This window comes from Nesoenas mayeri, assembly GCF_963082525.1.
Source record: "Nesoenas mayeri genome assembly, chromosome: 11".
Lineage (NCBI taxonomy): Eukaryota > Metazoa > Chordata > Aves > Columbiformes > Columbidae > Nesoenas > Nesoenas mayeri.
Window position 1 is genome coordinate 1,016,809 of NC_137563.1, and position 15,851 is coordinate 1,032,659.

At 45.7% G+C, this 15,851-nt stretch overlaps 1 protein-coding gene across 2 annotated transcripts; it reads right to left on the reverse strand.

The window, feature by feature from the left end:
- Positions 1 to 382: 382 nt before the first annotated feature.
- Positions 383 to 14,788, reverse strand: MAPK6 (mitogen-activated protein kinase 6). Of its 2 annotated transcripts, XM_080351009.1 has the most exons (7): positions 14,655 to 14,788; positions 8,776 to 9,003; positions 7,783 to 8,611; positions 6,937 to 7,081; positions 4,501 to 4,665; positions 3,567 to 3,768; positions 383 to 2,945 (listed from the first exon to the last, which is right to left on the reverse strand). In XM_080351009.1, the coding sequence occupies exons 3-7, from the start codon at positions 8,335 to 8,337 to the stop codon at positions 1,847 to 1,849; spliced, it is 2,166 nt and encodes a 721-aa protein (XP_080207135.1). In that variant the 5' UTR covers positions 8,338 to 8,611; positions 8,776 to 9,003; positions 14,655 to 14,788; the 3' UTR covers positions 383 to 1,846. The 2 variants fall into 2 exon arrangements, with proteins under 2 accessions (XP_080207135.1, XP_080207136.1); XM_080351010.1 differs by lacking the exon at positions 8,776 to 9,003 and having other exon boundaries at positions 7,783 to 8,013; positions 14,655 to 14,774.
- Between the last annotated feature and the right edge of the window lie 1,063 nt (positions 14,789 to 15,851).

Sequence of the window (15,851 nt, forward strand, 5' to 3'; positions counted from 1 at the left end):
CCACAGGAGTTACCTGGTCCTGCTCCTGCGCTCAGGTGTGAAAGTGCCCCACACAGGCTCTTGGCCCATTATCTCTACTGCAGGATGCCAGCGACACAAAGGGGCCCCCCAGGCACCTTCTCCACTTTCTGCCTAAAAGTTGACAAAACCATAATGCTCACACTCTCAAAGTCAGTTGTATTTTCATCAAAATGGTTATTGACACCACCACACACTTCAGCTTTCACAGCCAGACCATTCCACACCATTTCCTTAAACACAGGTCGTTGGCAGCAGGACAGAGGTGAGCACCCCGCGCCCCCTCCCAGCGCAGGGCTCCCCGGGGCTGCAGGACCGTCTCTATGTATACATATATATACACATATATATACATATATACATATGTATACATATATACATATATATAGAGAGAGAGACATGATAAATAATGATTACAATAATAAAATATACAATAAAAAGAATAAAATAAATAAAAAGAAATACTCCGAGTGCGCTGCCCAGGACGCGGCCCCCGCGCCCTCACGCCCCCGCAGGGCAGCAGCAGCTCCTGTTCCTCGGACAAAGCACCAAAACACAGCGATTTTTGCTGGCCATGTTTTTATTTGGTTTTCATTTAAACAGGGGAGCCAATGATACATCCAGTATTTCAAAAAATCAGAAGGTAAAACAAATTTCCAGAAGACCGAGATGCTACATGCTACATTGAACCTAATCTTATTCATGCTTGCTTTGGAGGGGGCAGCGGGACAGGAATCATTCAGTAAAAACATACAGTAAAAACAAAATGCCTCACCATATAGAACTTTAACCTACGGTTATGTTGTACCTTAATTATTTCCATGCACACAACTAACATTACAAATTCTTTTAAAAAATGAACACAGTTAAGACTTCTAGGAGCATCTGATAATAAAGCAATTCCTAATTTCTTTTGTAGAGATCAAGCACCTCCAATTACAAATTCCTATACACAGTGAGTGCTTCACTTGAAATGAAAACTAAAAAATAAACATTAAAAAAATGTATTGGATAGCCTCAGAATAAGCCGATGTTAATATATCTCCAGCTATGTAGGCAATAAAACCATAGTGCTAAACAAAAACTTTTATCTGAAAAGTAACTTAAAAATTAAGTTGACTTTCTATAATTACAGAAATATACTTATTTGCTAAAATAAATAAAAGTGCTGCATATTAACACTTCACTATAAAGAATGCATACCAGAACATTTATAAATATTGAATGATCTTCAATAAGAATAGCTACTACAATAATGCTGGCTAAATAGAAGTGCATAATGAGAAGCACTATGGGTGGTTAATGTTTTGCCACATACTGCTGTTACCTTGAGGTAGATAACACATGCGTACCAAGTTCTGCGGTCGGGTCAGTTGCTGCTGGTATCATGTGTCTGAGAAATGTCTACAGTATGAAAAACTCCAAAATATGCGCGAATGAAAAAATGGTTCGGGAAAAATAGATATTTTCATGCAATTATGTACAGTCTCACTGTGTAAATTTCAAGGCAAGGTTCTTTTTCTGCAAAACATGGACACTTTGACTGAGAGAATGGGTTTTTTCTTGGTTTAGTGCACTTTTTGTTACTCCTGCATTTTGCATTATTTTGCTCTATTCTTTAATTTGTGTGCAAACGACATGCCAGTTTAGAAACAAAAGTAACGCATGTATAGAAAGTAATTCTGGATTGTAAAACCAATGGTAAACAGAAAACTACTGAAATCCATACCAAAACGACACCGTCTGATTCAAGTAAAAAAATTACTTACACTAGTAATAAAAAAAGACAAACAGCTCATGAATAGAAAAGAAACGTCTGCTGAGTGTTTTAGTTCAGGTGTTTCAGAATGCTGCTGTAGGTTTTGTGGGGGATCTGGGGAGAGGATTTCATGGCGGAAGGCGTTAGCGTGGCCTGGATGGACCTGAGCGGCGAGCCGACGGGGCTGTGCAGCTGCGGGATGCCCATGGCCTCCAGCTGCTTGTTGAAGAGCAGCTCCCCGCTGGGACCCAGGAAGGCCTCCTCCCTCTCCTTCTCCCCAGGCTTCCCCTCCTCTCCTGGCTCAGGTTCTAGCATTTCAGCATCTTCTTTCTTACTAAAAAATTTGTCCAAATAACTGGTGTAAGTATTTTCTTTCTCAACGTGTTCATCCTTCCTGACCTCGCAGCAGAACTGGTCTATGAGGAAGCACTCCTCCCCGCCGCCCACCAACTGGCTGTCCCAAGAGGTCTGGTACAGAGCTCCCAATTGCGCCAAATTAGCCATGCCCTTCTCCTGCTTCTCTCTGCTCACCGACTTGGATATTAACCCCTTCAACTCTATTTGAGACACTGAGCTATTCAAGTCATTTAATTTATCCACATCAGTAGACTCGTGTTGTAAACTAAGCTGAATGGTTTCTGCTATAAAGGAATCAAAGTCAAACCCTTGATTCTTCTCCCTTTCTTTTTCAACAAGCTGCTGTGATGCTTCCTCAAGCGCTATCTGAGCTTTCACCAACCCATTCTTTTCACATTTAGACTTGCCTTTCTTATCAGACTTTTCTTTGCTCTGTTCCTTCCAGTTCGAAAGATCTATAATAAGCTTGGGTTCATAGTAATGGTTAACTTCACTGTCTCGCCAAACTAAATTATCTAGGTATGAAGATGACCTCATTTTGTAATTACAAGTGTGACTACATTCCAGATCACAATACTTGTTCTCATGGTGATCCGAATATTGCCAGCAAGGCTCAGTAGAGAAGTGGGTGTCAAAGGCAGGATCCTCCAGATACTTTTCACGATCTCCATCCAAATATTTGCGAGGATCTACTTGCACTTCCTCCTCATCAGTAACATCAGAAAGAGCCCTTGGATCACGCTGAACTTCATCAGCTTCATAGTTATTATGAATAGGCCAGTCGTGGTCTGAGAACTGACTGTCATGGTATCTGTAAGACAATTTCCTAAGCGTTAGCAACTAAAACACAGTCTTCTGGCTCCCGAGACACACACGGTTTAGAAATTCCATTAGAGAATAACAATGATTCAACACAGTTTTTCCTCTATCCAATTGGGTACTTCTTCCAGGTTTTTAATTTAATCTAGCATAAAGTAATCCTCATATGTACATCTGAAAGATTTAAGTCCAGGATTATCTACAATAGCTCACTCCATTTACACAAGTCTTCCTTAAAGTGTGTTTAACCGACTTTAAATGACTACTGCAAACCTCTTTACTATTACAGGAGTTAACCATTGGACAAGACAATCATACTTTAAACTTTATTCATTTAAAGTTTAAAAAAAAAAAACCAAACCCATGTAATGGAGAGATTAACTTTAGATTCTAGAGTCCTAAGTGCATCTCAGGAATGCATCAGCATACCCAAGTCAGTCCGATGAACTACAAACCAAATGACAATGCACTGCCCATAAGGGAAAAGTTTATTCTCAGGTCAACTTAAGAAGAAGAAACAAATGGAAAAGGAAATGATACCCCTGAAGCAACATTACTTCAAGCACACAAACATGCAGTTATGTTATGTGACACAGTAAAGTGATGAATTTACCTTTCCCAATTATAGATATGGCTGTGACTTTCATCCATCAGCAGAATATCATCAACCTCATCTTCAATGTGAAAAGGATGACTTGAAATAGGCTCATCCGTTGGAAAGGAATAAATGCTCATATAAGGATGGGACAAAGCTTCTTCTGCTGTCAATCGATCCATGGGACTAAATGTCAAAATTTGCTCCAGAAAGTCCAGTGCTGTGGAGAAAAAGTTATCATTGAATGGGAGAAAAGTGACATTTGAGACATCTGGCATTTTGGGTTAGGCGCAGTGCTTTTCTCTAGAGGTGTGCATCTTCTCCAGAGTACCAGCTGCTCACCCTGTACTGTCAAACAGACCTTCTGGAGCCACGGGAAAGCTACAAGAGTAGAGCCTGAATCTAGGATCAACAATAATCTAACTTAAAGCAGGAAAAAACAGTAAGGACAGAACGCTTCTTGCTGGATTGGTATCCACCAACAGCTATTGGAAACATTGCTGGCAGTTTGGTTCGGGACTTTCCTTCAAAAAGAGTTGAAAGACAGCTGCTTTATACTGACTCCATTCCAATGTTCCCTCATGTTTAGAAGGGCAGTGTTTCAAAATAGAGCAATTCAATCAGCCTTGCAGTGCAAATACGTCCAGAGATCCACAATTCTAGCCCAAAGATGACCAAGCAGCTATTTTGTAAGCGACTTTTGTTTTTTAATTAGAGCAGAAGTCAATTCTCCTTTGGACAACATACAGATTCTGCTAACAAAACTTGTGTTTAACAATCACACGCACACTGTAAAGTTGTTCACTAACTAAACTTGTGTTTAACAATCACACACACACTGTAAAGTTGTTCACTAACTAAACTTGTGTTTAACGATCACACACACACTGTAAAGTTGTTCACTATTTTATGATTTTGAAACACAGAAGGTGGTTTTCTCTGGATGCCTTACCTTCAGGGCTGATGCCTGGAAGCAGCTGAGTTAAAGGTTTGTGTGGCTCAGTCATATCATTTCTAATGTAAACTGGAATTACGTTGAGAAGCTCCTGACGGTCCTCCTCGTGTACAACAGGAATTGACTCCAGAATCAACTGCATCTGTTCAAGTTCATGCGCACCTAAACACCAAGAGAAAAAACAAGCTGCCATTGCAACTTCAAAGGGTTGTCAACATGTGGTGCTCTGGGCAGCTGCTTTCAGCAGCACTGTCACCTCTGCAGCACAGGGCAGGCTGAAGTTCTGAATGTGAATGATAATAAATCTGAAGAGCGCTCACATGCTATAGTGTGTGAAGAATTATAGATCCACTACACACAGACAAAGCAACCCAACCTGAAACTTTCGCAAGGATGTTTTCACCGTGGATGCAGCACCCTACAGCAACACTATCTTTCTGTTACATGCTATATACTGCAATCCTGCCCCTTCAGCTGAGCCACCTGACAAATTCAATATGTGACCTCACTTTGAATTACATGCCCCTTAATAATAAAAACAATGGTTGTTTAGCTCAGCAAGAGATCTTACAGACCGCAGCCATTTGTATTAATACTCTGCTCTGAAACCCTGTATTACTGTCAGGTGCAAGACAAAAGTCATCAGTCAGTTAAGCAGTCTAATCTTGTTTAAAAACAAGTACAGGATTATGATTGAAATGATAGCACACGTTGAGCACTACCTGAAGTTTCCCTGGGTAAAGAACTATAAGGGCTTATACAGCAGGTGAATTTTGAATAATGAACAGTATCTATATTCAGTACCAGTGTTAAACTTGGAGTACCCAGAAATACAGCTTGTCTACCTCAATGTGTTGTTGAGCTCCAAGAAGCATGTAGCACCCTAGAGACTCAACTAGCAGATGAAAATACATAGGATTATTTGCATGCCAGGGTTTCAGCACGCAGCTCTGGGCAATCATCAGCAATACTGATGCGAGTCACATTAAATACAATGTACTGTCACTGTACCATCTCAAAATCTGCACGCCAGTGGTTTGCACGACAGTGTGCCCTGCACATCCTGCCACATGACTGCCAGCTGGATACGGAAAAACCGAGGGAAAGTCACCACAGAAAATCTGACCAACACATACATCCTGAACCGAATCGGTCTTGTCTCATGTTAACCTATTTGGATTGAAAAAGCTGTTTTGTTCTTCTACTTCAGACTATTACAAATTACTTAATATAATCGATCAGATGTTAGACTGTCTGCAATCTGCTGGAAAACAGATTCTACCATATCATTATTCCATGTCCCATTCACCTAAAAATCAATCAGTTCTCTTTCCACTATAAATGAAACTAGCATTTAAAAATATTTACATAGAAGAAAGAACGACAGCAGCTGTTTGGAACAGTTGTTGAATTCCTCTGCCTCGACCTCCCGTCCCTTCCTCAGCCCAGGTATTCTGCAGTTTTCACCTGCGTTCCCCCCGTTCCCGCCAGCAGGATTCCCGAGGGACGGCTCACAAGCAGACTGGAGGCTGCAAATGAGCCAAACCGAGCCCTCCAAATAACTTGGCACAAGAATTTTACCCAGAGCCCCAGGACAGGCTGTCAGTTCTCCAACCTTTTTCCCTTTCCAAATGCACAATGTTAAGAAGTCGACTCTTCAGACCAGCAAAATATGGCAGTGTCTAATTATCAGAGGGACACATCACATCTAGGTATCTACACAATGCAATCGGGGCACACAAACGAACCTATGAACTTAGAACTTTGGTTACTAAGACTAGTTTAAAAAATTTAACTCACTACATAGATATTAGATCAATAAAAAACTTTAGCAAAGACCAATGCTACTCAAAGCAAAGGCAAAATGCTTGGAGTTGCAATCAAGCCATGCTGAACGCTGAAATCCACAGGCTTGCTCCCACTATTTCACTACTCCAGTAGAAGTGCCTGGCGCAACAGAAACCCAGTGAATCCCTTACCAGTCAAACATTTAATACACCGGGGACATTAGTCCAATAGTTAGTAAGTCAAAGAGTTCACAACTCACAGCAAACTAAGAAAAGTCTCTTCGCATGATCACTGATTTCTATAAAATAATGATTCCAAGGTGACAATACTCCATTAATAGCGCTCAACAGGAAAAGGCTCTCCATTTCCTGACCTTGACACACAAGGCTACGAAGCACTGCAGCGGTGTGCTTGCTTCTAATATTTATCCAAATATACACTGGTACAAGTAACAGAAATTGAAACACCTTCTACTTTACAAATACATCAATTTATAGTTTGCTCATATAATTGCATAATAATACAGCATATGCTAACAGTCAATGGCTCTTGATACCAGCCACAAGAATCAACCTTTCTTAAAGCAGATAATTAAGCAGTACCATTCCTTTTAGGGATACACACACACATTTTTATTCCACCCACCTGCAAAGAGGGTTTTCCCAGTCAGCATTTCAGCAAAGATGCAACCTGCAGCCCACATGTCAATGGCTTTAGTGTAGTTGTTAGGAGAAAGCAAAAGACGAGGCGATCTGTACCATTTAGTAACCAGTCCTTCAGAAAGATGGCCCTAAGGGAATTATTTAAAAACAAAACAAAACAAAAATTTACTTAGATTTGTCTGTTTCCTATTTTTTTAATGCCCTACCACAAGATTTTTTGGTCTCGAGGTCCCAGGGATAGCACCACGCGCTCCCTGCTACGCCTTTTTACCTTTCAAAAAGGAACAGTAATATCTTTCTGGATGAACGGCAACAATATTGAAGTATGACACTATTTATTAGTCAAATGAGGCACTGCAGTAAAACTTTCTTATTCCCAGATGGCAAATAAATGCAGAGATAATAATGAACTCCCTAGTGAAACATCATCTTAACCAGGAAGACAGTATCTCTAAATCAATCCCAGGCAGTAGCTGCACTTGCACACTACGAATGTTCCACTTATAAACTTTTCTATGGCTTCTATAGTTATGCCTCTAAATGTTCTCAGTTCTGCATTCACTGTTAAGAATGTGCTTTTCTGAACACATCTAGTAATAATAAAAAAGTTTATTTTATGCTTGCAGTAGTCCGACCTGAGATAGAACACGGGATCCAGGGATCCCGTTAATCTCTTTGCAAGCATTCCAGTTGTACTGTATGAGTCTAACATGATATCCCGCCTGCTAACGAGGCCTTCACAGACCACCTCCCTCTGCCAAAGGGAGGAAGATGCTATTCTAAGCACGGTTGTCCATCTATCACTTAAATATTCCCACTCCTCACATACCTTGTGGGAATAATGAGGATCCATGATACGTGCAAGTCCGAAGTCACCAATCTTCAGCACCAAGTCTTCAGTATTAATGAAAAGATTAGCTGGTTTGAGATCTCTATGCAGAACATTTGCAGAGTGAATATACTTGAGCCCACGTAGCAGCTGGTACATGAAAAGCCTGGCATGATCTTCCAGCAGAGGGCCTTGCTCCAGCAGATTAGCCAGATCTGTCTCCATGTATTCCTGGACAATGTAAACACAGTTCAGTTCTGTAAGGGAGCCCACGTCATCTGTTAACTGGCTTCCACTAGGACCAAGAATTTCAAATACTTTGACAATGTTATCGTGGTCAAGTCTTCTAATAATTTTGATCTCGCGTAGAGCATGTTTAACACTCTGGGGATCTGTAAGGACAATCTTCTTGACAGCCACTCTTTTGTCACAGTCATTATCGACAGCAGAAAAAACTAAGCCATTTCCACCGCAGCCCAGTGGTTTTAAGTCCATATACCGAGAGCCCAGATCAAAACCATGAATGTTCATGAGACTTTCAAATTTTTCTGCCATTTTAAAATTCCTTACGTTTCTTTTTCCTCAAACTACTAAGCTTCTGTAAACACGCAGAGACACTTCCACTGGTATCTGAAGGAAAGGTCTTGCAGAAAGGGAGAAGAAACACTTGGCTTTGACTGCAAGATGGTTTCTTGACACTCTCATTTCATTATGAGCCAGCCAGGCCTGTTGTGTCCCCTTGAATTTAGAGCCCGTAAGCTCTAGAACTCAAACCGAGCATAAGATAGAAAGATTGCAGCATTCATAGTTCAAGAAAGGTGCAGCATTTCTGCAGACATTAAAGAAAATACTCACAAGAAACTCAAACGGAATGAAATGACATACTATGCACTCAGCTCTACTGTGCTAAACTGGTTAACATTTAACAAAAATGTGAATAAATATGCACATAATAGGCTTCTATTAACATCCTCCTCCTCACAGTGCAGATACATTCAGTGTTGGACTGGTCCTGAGCAGCGTCATTCTATGGTGCTGGTAAGCACTATTTTTTCCTTCTTCTTCGTCTTCCTCCTCCTCCTCCTCTCCTTTGTTTACAGTCTAGTTAAACGGGGAACTGGCAGCTCTTGATTTACAAAAGATGCCTTCTGTTAATGATCAGGTGGCTCCAGCTCACCGCAATCACAATCAAAGCTACCATCCATTTTACTCTGTGACAACCTGAAAAGGAGAGAGAAACACATCAGTATTCCAGCCCACACAGGAGTCTTCCTCCGCCCGCAGCTCCTCAGGCTGTCCTAAATGCACAGCTTGTTTAGTGTCCACTTACAAAGCAACAAACAGTCACAAAAGCTAAACTAACTAGGAATGACATATACTTTTCATAATCGTGGAGGGAGACTGACGATAATCACCAACTGCCATTCCTAAACATATACTGGGCAACTCTGACATACAACCTATAGAGAATGTAAAACTCACAATGAAAAATCCTACTGAATCTTCATAAAGAAGGGAGCATCACAAAACACTTGGTAATTCCCCAATACAGCTGTTAAGAGACAAGTCAGAAACAATAACATGCTGCACATCAGTCACTATATTTTGGAATAATTCTTTCCGCTAAACTTTTCCTCAACGACAAAAGCAGGGTTTTAATTCCTTCACCACAATAAGAGAGAACTGGGAACCACTCTTGCGAAAGGGCCAGGTTTGCACTCTCCCAGGATTTTTGACTGTGCAGAACATAGAGCACACACCCAATGCCACTTACAAAGCGTGAATTCCTGTGCTTTTGGATAAAGTTTACTAACATCTCAAATCGTAATTTTGCCTCTATAGATTCATTGTTACAGGAATCATAGTGGTAAGACCTACATACCAGACAAGTATTACTACTTTATCAATTACTTCTATGCTTATCCAACCTAGATTACAGATAAAAACATAACAGCAAGTACATTTTACACAGTAACTGATCTATTAACCATTTCCCTTAACATAAGGGCACTTTCAGACATCATCTATTTTTAATAGTCTAATGGATGCAACTCCTATTTATGAACAGCAAAGCGGTAGTTTTCTCAGTAAGCTCCCTCGGCTGCAGCAGCAGAATGCGGCCATAGAGCCCACATGCTGCATTTTGCACAACATCCTCATTTCTTGTAAAAGTTCAAACATGCCACAAAGACAAGAGTCAAACGTAAACCTTATAGTGTGGTGAGGTTTTGGCAATTCCATTACCAGTCACTTGTATGTTCTTCCCCAACGATTATAGGTCATATCAAACCACTAAATGTCTTCTATCTTAGATTAACATGTGACAGCTCTTCACCCAGTCTCTAAATAAATGTAAAGTTCCCTGAACTATCCCAACACTTTAGAATCAACTGTATGAGTGTTTTCCCTTAAAACTGTGCTAGCATTTCAGTGGGACAAGCGGGACCAAGGAAAACAAGTCTCCCCACTCCTAACAGAGCAGCTGACTAACTATTAACATATTGCAAATAATGGCCTCAATTCACTAAAGTAATCAGAATTGCATGCAGAAAAAAGGAAAAATAACAAAGGGAAGAAAGGCACTCTGGCCAACAGAAAGAAGCCTGTTTGAACACAGGGAAACATCACCGCTCCTGACACGGACACGCAGCCCAGGCACCTGTGCAGCCCCACGTTGAACACGGGCAAGAAGGAAAGTCAGAGCTCACCTCCAACAGGGCTCTCCCTTTGAGAATCCTTCCCTCACCATTGCCGGAGCCCTGATTTCAGACAGGGTTTTACACGGGTTACTATAACCTCAGTACAAACATAATGAGGTGAAACTATCTTGAATTTATATACATATTAACACATCAGCACAACGACCTTTCTTATAATACCCATTAATTTGCTTAAAGGACAAATAAAAAATTTCTCCTAGGATTAATTAAAATAGCATCAGTGACTATGCAACTTTTTGCTCACAACTATAAAAACCAGAAGTCCAGCCTCTTGATGTTTAATTTTTTTTTTCAAACCTGACACTATTTGCTCATTCACAGGCACCATTTCCAGGCTCACTGCCTGTAAAAGGTTCACATCACCCCAGACCGTCTTCCTTTCATTCTCCACCCCCTCAAAAAATGTTACAGAAATTCATGTTTGTAGCTTATACTCGCACTTTAAATTTCATTTTAACGTGAGGTCCAAGGCCTCTGTTCAAATACCGTGCAATAAGCTGTGTTCTATATCCTTGGGACCATCTAAAACCATCTGTACCCTTCCCCACCATCAGGGCTATTGTTCCACATCGCTGATGTCTTCAATATGCAGCCACACAGACCGGGTTTGCAGCGGCTGGGTGACACATCTGGAACCTCTCTCTTTGCTAGTGCCACTGAACAGCACAGGACCAGATCCAAACAGATGCTCATCAGCAGCGAGAAGCAACTTCTTCATGTCACTCAGCTCCCACCCCTGAGCGCCAGGACTGACAGACGGCAGCAGCAGCTCCACAGCCAGAGCAGCTACGACCTTTGTGCCCCACGGAGAGAGGCAGTTACGGCCCCTTGCCCATGGAAGCAGAAGCCCTAAAAACTCCCATTCTGTATTCCTGAAGTGAAGCATTTTTAATCATCAGCTTATACTATTTCCTTCCACTAGGTGACCACTAACTGCAGCATTTTCAGAAGGTATGTAATGACTTTCAGCAGTAGAGTGATTTAGCTCGGAAAACAAATGTTGACAACACAAGCGATCCATTGCAGCCCTTAATGTGACCTGATCCCGCTATAAAGTTCCTACGTAACTACAAGCAAATGTCGTAATCCCAAAGCCATAAAAAGCAAGGTCCAGCTATCATTCAAAACAGGACCTAGTCCTAGTAAGCTGACCAGGGGCCAAGCAGAGACAGTACCTCACATGGGTATGGTGAGGACAATTAGAGATTGCCCTAGCAAAAATGCCCTGCTATTAAAACAAATTAAATTAAGACTCAGTAATTGAGAGTGATCTTTCACTTACTGCCACTGAAATTCAACTTTGGAAATGTAACAAATTACAACGCCCAGACAAGGTTCAGATCCTTGTCTAAACAAAAAAGCAGCTCTTCTAAATTAACCTCATGTATTAACTAATCTCCTTTTTCACACTAAAGACCTGCTTCCTTCACTAGGCCAGTTCCAGCTCCCCCGGTCCCGGGCCAGGCCCGCAGCCCCCAGGGCATCACTCCTTTCCCCATCCACAAGTTAATAGCAAACAGACATTTAAGATAAATAGCCCTGTGGACCAGAAGCAGATAGGAAGAGTGGAAAATAAAAAGTTAACCCCAAACTTTCTTTCACTCTGACCACGATAATAATTACTTAAAGAGTAAACCACTAGAAGAAATCAAGGCTTTTCTCATGCCAAAATGAGCTCAAAGTAACGAGTTTTCTTCTTTGTATTTCACAGTGATTTTTTAGCTTTGGAAAATAATGAGGTGGTATTTTTAAAACACTAATACTTACAGAGGGTGACACCAACACCCATTGAGCTTATACATTTTCAATTTCAATAAAGGTCATAACAATCAGTCCAACTGCCTGTCCTGAAAATACAAACTAAATAAACAAAATTGACAAATTCCTCTTCAGTTGTGTAACATGCTCTGACCACCTGAAACACACAATGGACTATAATATAAAAAAGTGGGATTTATCACCCCAGTTTGTGCCGAACAGGCTGTTCGCACAGACACTGATGTTTTCATTTAAGCTGTCACCTTTCCAAGACTACTTTTTTTTTTTAAGTGGTACTTTTATTCCTTCCTCCCACAAAGTTTAAAGAGGGAAGCACAAAGCTACTAGTTTCTTATGTGGTTTACAGCTATGCTTTTAAAACAGATCAGTTCTTGGGAGAGGGCAACAGAAGTGACCCACAGAAGGGCTGTTGTCTTTGAAATGATTCCTGGCGCTGGCAGCCACCACCACAGGCGCAGCTCCACGCGCTGTGCCAGCAGCCCCTGCCACCCGTGCTCAACTCCTGCACGTGGATTTATCACAGTTTGCAGGAAACAGGATGTACACTGAAACACAGGCACGTATGAGACGTTTACTTTATCAGAAATACAAATAAGACGAAAGATACCAGTTAATTTGATTATGCAGACCACATAATGATCAAATCATTAGTCACAAGAGAAAGACCAAGAATGACTAATGACATATTATACAACCTGCTAAGTACTATCCCTTTGACTATAAAAATACAGGGCACAGAAGTACTTTTTTAGCTCAGCCACGTTGCAGTCAGTAGGCAGAGTGAGTCATCGCCAGCTCACGAAACTGCCGCTTTTCTCAAGCCTCCTACTTGCTCCCCACACTGTTTAGGGAACTCTGTGCTGGCAGTCAGCAAATGTTACTATTAGTTTATAAATCTTCTGAAGGATCTGTAAAAGCACACAAAAATCCGCCGCGTTTCTCTGTATCATAAAATCAAAAGGGTTTGGTGCTCCCTTTGGACAATCCAGTGAAGAATCCCCACCGAAAGAGCCTACATACTGTGATACCCCAGCCAAGCACAGCCTGTGTGCCTCGGCAGCTGTCACTGTCTGTCGGTCCACTCAACAGTTGACCAGCCAAGAGTGAATTCAAGATAACGACCGCACAAGCAAGGGCTGAGCCGAGAGGCTGAAATTAAAGTTCCATTTTAGCTTCAGAGCACACAATTTCTGAAGCCCTTTACCAAACTAAAATCTGCTCCTCAGCCACCCCTTTCTGGAATTTGCAACTAGTTTATAAACACATAATGCTATCATAATGTGTGTATATATAAGTACATATGTTAATATGTACATTAAAAAAACCTTTTTGGCAAGCGTGCTTTTGTCAGTATTTGCAGGAGCCACATGACAACACGCCAACCACTGTTTCTTTTTCCACAACACAATTAACTTGGCCATTGTCAGGCTGATCCAAAATGGTACCGAATTAGCCAGATCCTCATCACACAGAAGCGCAGTGTGTGCATCCCGCCCGCCCGCTCCTCCAAACCCCGCAACTCGAGCAGCGCCCCTCCAAGCTATTTTCACCGGGTGCTTCAAGCCACTTACGAAAAGCATTAAGTCACTTTTTCCCCCCAAGGTGCTGGAGGTTACGGGGAGCCCGCGGGTGCCCCGGCGGCAGGGCGGAGCGGCACTCGTCCCCGTGTCCCCGGCACGGCTGCCGGCGAGCGGCGCCGGGTCCTTTGCCGGGAGCCGCCGGCAGCGAATCCAGCAGCAAAACTTCCGCCGGCTGGAGCCGAGCCCGCGGCCGCCGCCAGCCCGCAGGCGTCCCGGCAAAGGACATCCTCCCCCGCCGCCCTCCGCGGCCGGGCCGGCTCTGCCCGCCACCGTCGCTCCTTTCCCGCACACCCCGTCCAGACACCGTCGCCCGCTCCGGCAGAGCGGACCCAGCCTCGCCGCTCCCCCGGCCGCGGGGGGATGCGGCCAGCGGACCCGGCGCCCCGCGGGGCCGGCGCAGCGCGGAGGAGCCCTACCTTCAAACGCCCTTCACGGCGCGGCCGCCGCTCCCGGCCCCGCGGGCCCCGCTCCGGCGGGAGAGGCGACCCCCGGGAGCCACGGGGCCCGCCCGGCCCGCAGCCGCTGGGAGCGCTCCCCCCGCGGCCGCCCCCGCCCGCCCTGTCAGCGCCGCTCGCCCCCCTCGGCCCCGGGGCCGCCGCTGCCCCCGAGCCGCCGCAGTGCGGAGGGGCCGGGCCTGGGCGAGCCCCAGCGGAGCGGGGAGGAGCGGCGCGGGCCGGGGGCGCCGCCGCTGTCCCGCGGGAGGGAACAAAGCGCCTTTGTGCGGCGGGGCCGGGCCCGCGTGTGCGGCAGCCCGGGACCCCTGTCCCACCCGCCGGCCGCCCCGCGCACTCACGGGCCTTCCCAGGCTCATCGGGGGCTGCGCTGCTCACACGGCCGGGCCCCGCGGCCCCGCCACCGGCTCCCGCCCGGCGCCCGCTCGCCTCGCCGCAGTCGCCGCTGCCGCAACCGCCGCCATGTAACCCGGCGCGGAGGGCAGGGAGGGGCGGGGCCGGCGGCGGCTCGGCCTCCGCGGGGCGGGCCGGGGCGGCCCCCGGCGCAGGGGCGCCCGGGAGGGGCCGCGGGCCGGTGGGTGGCGGCGCTCGGGCCGCGGGAGTTTGTGCTGGGGGCCCCGGGGCCTGACCGCGCTGCGGGGCCCGCACCCGGAGCCCTTCCCCAGCGGGGCTGGCGGGGCCGCGGCGGGACAGGCTCTCGCAGAGCGGTCTCCTCACGGCCCGGCCTGTTCCCTGCACGGGAGATGGCGGCTCGGCCGAGCCCGAGTGTCCAGCTAGCCAGAGAACAGTAGCGTCAAACACAAAGAACCGGGCCCGGTGCAGCTGAGCCAGGGGCTGCGCGCAGCCGGCAACGGGAGCGAGCGAGGGGCCTGCAGCCGCCAACAGCCCCTGCAGCGCTGCATTGGCCTCCAGGCCTCACTCACAATGGCTGCCTCCTCTTCCTGTTGGGTCTCCGCTGCCCCTGGCAGCTGCGTGCAGCCCGAGTCCTGCTCCCGACACCCCGTGTGCCCCGAGCCCCGGCAGTGCCACGCCGCCTGGGTCAGCGATCCCTGCAGCCGCACGCAGCACACGCAAACAAAGCCCGCGGCGGAGAAGGAGGCAGGAACGTGGGTTTTCTGTAGCTGGGGGCATGAGCGAGGAGGGCCAGACCATGCTTCCATGGCAGGCCACGCTTCCATGGCAGGCCACGCTTCCATGGCAGGCCACGCTTCCATGGCAGACCACGCTTCCATGGCAGGCCACGCTTCCATGGCAGGCCACGCTTCCATGGCAGGCCACGCTTCCATGGCAGGCCACGCTTCCATTGCAGACCACGCTTCCATGGCAGGCCACGCTTCCATGGCAGACCACGCTTCCATGCCAGGCCACGCTTCCATGGCAGGCCACGCTTCCATGGCAGACCACGCTTCCATTGCAGACCACGCTTCCATGGCAGGCCACGCTTCCATGGCAGACCACGCTTCCATGGCAGGCCACGCTTCCATGGCAGACCACGCTTCCATGGCAGGCCACGCTTCCATGGCAGGCCACGCTTCCAT

Bases quoted from the DNA above. Each gene is read 5' to 3' on its own strand.
- MAPK6 (XM_080351009.1), bottom strand. From the start codon at position 8,337: ATGGCAGAAAAATTTGAAAGTCTCATGAACATTCATGGTTTTGATCTG. The intron at 4,666-6,936 runs GTGGGTGGAATA...CTTGGTGTTTAG, and splicing joins TGGGAAAACCCTCTTTGCAG to GTGCGCATGAACTTGAACAG. The intron at 2,946-3,566 runs GTAAATTCATCA...ATTGTCTTACAG, and splicing joins CATATCTATAATTGGGAAAG to ATACCATGACAGTCAGTTCT.